The sequence below is a fragment of the Geospiza fortis genome, unplaced genomic scaffold, assembly GCF_000277835.1.
Source record: "Geospiza fortis unplaced genomic scaffold, GeoFor_1.0 scaffold4, whole genome shotgun sequence".
In the NCBI taxonomy this organism is placed as follows: Eukaryota; Metazoa; Chordata; class Aves; order Passeriformes; family Thraupidae; genus Geospiza; species Geospiza fortis.
This window is the reverse complement of record NW_005054475.1, coordinates 610,566-614,591: the sequence shown is the minus strand read 5'-3', so window position 1 is coordinate 614,591 and position 4,026 is coordinate 610,566. Positions and strand designations below refer to the sequence as shown.

Sequence of the window (4,026 nt, the reverse complement as noted above, 5' to 3'; positions counted from 1 at the left end):
CTTTCCGTTAAAAAGAAAGTTAAAAAGTTTCTCCGCCTGGTTTGCAACGCCCTCGCAAACAAAACCACTAAGCAGCAGCAACATCGGTTGTGCAGATGTTGGGCACGCAGAGAAATGGTCTAATTTCTGCTGGTTTGAGGCCTGTGCTGAGAGGAGATCAAAAAGCTTCCACTGGCAGAGCGATATAATCTTGGATAATATGCAGAAAGGGGGCTGTCCGTCTTTCCCAGCGTCCCGGCCCTGCGGGATGCTTTTAGCTGGAATTTTGCTGCCTGATGGAGGAATCTGTGCTCTGGCTGCCCTCTGCCGGCTCCGGGATAGATAGTCAGCAAAAAAAAAACCCAAACCACACCAAAACTCCTTTTATCAACACCACGAAACATTGCCAGATCCCATACCCACCCCAAAAAACATTTGGCTCTCCCCTCGGTGACAGCAGCATCTGCCACATCACTACACCCTAAAATCAACTTTTATGGACCAACTCTCACCACGCCTAGAAAATCCAAAACCGGCTTTTTTTCCTTATTTTTAAACTTGGATTTGATAGGTTTGGAATGCAGGGTGGATGAAAGGAATGAGAGTTTTAAACTCGGGGTTTTATTTAACTGCGAGTAACTAAATCAGTGCCCTGATCTTCCACAGAGAGAAACATTTCAGTGAAACCCCAAGGAAGCTTGAGAAGAAAGAAACACCACCCAAGAAAACCAAACTGGCCTTTGGGAAAAGGAGTTTTAAAAAAGATATAAGGAATAAACCCTCCATTCCTCATTGCTGCTCTGTCAGGGCATTTTATATTTATCATGAACACAGAGCTGTGCTGGGACATATCCACAATTCTCCACCCTGCCAACCCACTGGGTCAGGGTCCTGGGGACATTTTTGGCGATGAAAACTCAGTTCTGCAGTAATCTGGGGGTGCAGCAGGCGCCCAGGGTCAGCCATGGGGTGCATCCCACTGGGGGCACCTCCTTTTTGGTGCCTGGCACTGGAAGGGGTTGATGAGCTGCAGGCTCTCAGCAGGACGACTCGTTGCGCCAGTGGATGTGGCAGGACTTGCAGAGGAGGTGGTCGTCCAGGGGGTAGCACCCGTTCTCTGTCAGCTCCGGTGACAGGGGCGTCCTGCAGCTCTGGGGGCAAGAGGGGAAAAGGAAGCCTCCTTTTAGGGGTCCCTGCGTGTGTTACATCCTATTTTCCCCGCAAAACCCACCAGCACTCTGAAAAAGTGACAAACTACATCAAAAGCATGCAAAGCTGAAGTTCTGAAGTTCTCCAAACACATCATCATCATCACCACCACCCAATTTATTTATTTTCCCCCTCCCCCGTTATGTGTAAGATAAACTGGGGGCTAAAAACCAGCTGTGGGTGCTGCCATCCCTGTGTCCATGCTCAGCTAAGGTTCAGTGCCACCCCCTTGGCTTGGGGGTCCCTCATCCCCCGGGGCCGTACCTCGCAGCGGTAGCAGCTCTCGTGGAAGCTGCGTCCCAGGCACTCGATCTTGTAGGTGTCCTCGTCCTCATGGGGGACAATGGGGCGCTCGCAGGCGCTGCACACCACGGCGTATTTCCTGTTGGGAGCCAACGGGGGTGGCGTGAGCCCTGCAGGGTGATGGGAACGAGCCAAACCCAGCTCCCAGTGTGGGACACCCTCCCCCAGGGCCAACCTGTAGTAGTCGGGCACGCAGTACACGTCACCCTGCTCGTCCAAGGCGAAGCTCTCAGTGCCGATGGCCCGGCCACAGGCAGCAGAGGAGAAGCAGCTGGGGTGGTAACCCTTGCCCAGGGCACGGACAATGTGCTCTGTGATCAGCCCCTGGCACTTGGCACATTTCTCCAGCGTGGCCTGGAATTTAGGGAACACATGAGACAGCAGCTCACGGCCCAAGGGATGTTCCGAGGGTGCCGGTTTTCCCTGATGGAGGATGGGTACCTGGAAGCAGGTGTCACACGTGGGGCACCCATCTCTCTGGAAGTAGGGCTGCCCAGCCAGGAGTCGGCGGCACGTGCGGCAGGTGAAGCAGTCGGGGTGGTACTGCTTCCGCATCGCCTCCACTGTCGGCTCCCGCGGCCCCAGCGCTTTGTGGCAGAAGGCACAGATGTCTGCAAGAAGCAGGGGGAGCGGCTGGGAGCTGTGTGCCTCAGTTTCCCTAAGTGGGGATGAGCCCATGCACAGCTGGGTCTCCCTTACCTCTGGAGCTGTCCCTCCCCGGGTCCCCATTCACATCCTGCCACTGCCGTTTGCCTGCTTGCTCCTGGGAAAACGTGGGTGGCTTCAATTCAGCAGGGAAGGTGGAAGGGGCCTGGCAAGCGGGAAAGGGCAAAGCCATGTTAGTTATACCCTGCAGGTGGGGAAACTGAGGCACTGGGGGGACTGCACTCTGTTATCCTCACCTGGAGGGTGGCAGGTGGTGCAAGGTCCAGTTGCTGCAGTGCCAGACTCAGTGGCTCCATGGACAAAGGCTGGGGCACTTCAGAGAGGGGCAGGACTGGTGGGGATGCAGGTACAGGGGCCACCGTGTGGGTTTCTGCAGCAACAGACAGATGTGGGGGTTTAGGGGATCAATAATGTCCGGTAACACCCCATCAGAATAATGCCCTGTCACAATAACACCCCAACAGCTTTGCAGCAGCGCTCGCTGACCTGCCCCAAAAGCAAACGCCATCGAAGCAGGAGGGACAAACAGCACCGATAAGCACCCGGCAATGGAGAGCAAACAGAGCCCGTCTCCAGGAGCCAGATCCGTGCTGGGATGCGTGCAGGGATTTGGGGAATAGCCCCCCATAAAATACCCCCAGATCCCCTTCCACACGCACATCCTTTAGCAAAGCATCTCCACAGCCTCCTCAGCCCCATCACCATCCTTCCACACCGCTCCAGCCCCCCATGGACGCCCCTCACCTCCGTTGGGTAACTGGGGGGGTGACAGCAGGATCGGGGGCTGGTGGGTGCCAGGGACCCCGGCACCACCTGGCTGCTGCTCCCGCTGGGTTTTCTCCTTGGTGGCCACGTCCCTCCGTGGTGGCACGAGGGTGATGAAGATGGATGAAGCAATTCTTTTCTCTGCTTTCCCTGGCAACATCGCTGAAGCCGTGGAAGGGCCGGATTGGGGGTTGATTCTAGGGAAAATAAGAAAGAAAGAGAGTAAACTCGCAGGCACACTGGCAGCTCCTGCAGCCGTGCTGCCCTTCGGCATCAACTCGCTCCCTCCTCCCGGAAAGGGAGAAGGAACGAGCGTCCCGTCCCACGTCACAGCAATAAATGGTGTCATGCCTGGGAGGACACAGGGTACAGAGTCCTGGCGAGGCAGCAGCTGATAGCTCCCATTTTCACACCTCTGTGGCCAAATCCCACCTTTTCATAAGCATTTGCATCCCCTGTATTTCCTCTTATTGCTCCCACCCACCTGGGACTAAACTCCCCATGGGCAGCAGGACGTACCCACCTTTCCTTTTAAAAAACAGAACTGCTATAGGATTTCACTTTTGCAACCCCTTTTTTGAAATCTTTCTACATCCCCGCTCCCTTTCTCCATACCCCCAATTCCCTGCCAGTCACTTCCAGCTCTGCACATCCCCCCTATTATTTTTCCAGGTGGGAAAACTGAGGCGTGGTGCTGTGAATTACCACGTCCCTGACACTGAGCAGCACCCGGCAGCACAGGCAGGATGCACCCAACCCCAAGAAGCCCTGCTCAGGAAGGAAAAGGGCTGTTAATCCAACTTCCCAAGGGGAAAAGCAGCTGGGGTGAAGCTTCCCCTTCCCAAATGGAATAGATTGCGGGGTGGAACCCTGAGGCTTTAGTCAGGGTGCTGTGTTGGTGAAGCAGAATTCATCCCTGAGGTGAATCAGCAGCTTGAAAAATACCTGTGTGATGAGTTCCGGTCTCATGCGGCTCTGCTCCCCCAAAATCCCACTCACGGGGGTCAGCACATTCTTTGTGGGGCAGACAGACTCCCCGAGGTGGGGGCAAAGCTTCGCGATGTTCCTGCCGGTGACTTCAGCCTCTGACTCAAGCAGGGAAGG

General features: G+C 55.4%; 1 protein-coding gene across 3 annotated transcripts; it reads right to left on the bottom strand.

Moving 5' to 3' along the window:
- Window positions 1-578: 578 nt before the first annotated feature.
- Window positions 579-4,020, bottom strand: FBLIM1 (filamin binding LIM protein 1). 3 transcript variants are annotated; one of them, XM_031062984.1, is made up of 8 exons: window positions 3,868-4,020; window positions 2,902-3,119; window positions 2,394-2,527; window positions 2,191-2,302; window positions 1,933-2,102; window positions 1,667-1,845; window positions 1,453-1,570; window positions 579-1,130 (listed from the first exon to the last, which is right to left on the bottom strand). In XM_031062984.1, the coding sequence occupies exons 2-8, from the start codon at window positions 3,080-3,082 to the stop codon at window positions 1,017-1,019; spliced, it is 1,008 nt and encodes a 335-aa protein (XP_030918844.1). In that variant the 5' UTR covers window positions 3,083-3,119; window positions 3,868-4,020; the 3' UTR covers window positions 579-1,016. The 3 variants fall into 3 exon arrangements, with proteins under 3 accessions (XP_030918844.1, XP_030918845.1, XP_030918843.1); XM_031062985.1 differs by having other exon boundaries at window positions 579-968; window positions 1,541-1,570; XM_031062983.1 differs by having other exon boundaries at window positions 1,453-1,845.
- Window positions 4,021-4,026: the final 6 nt, after the last annotated feature.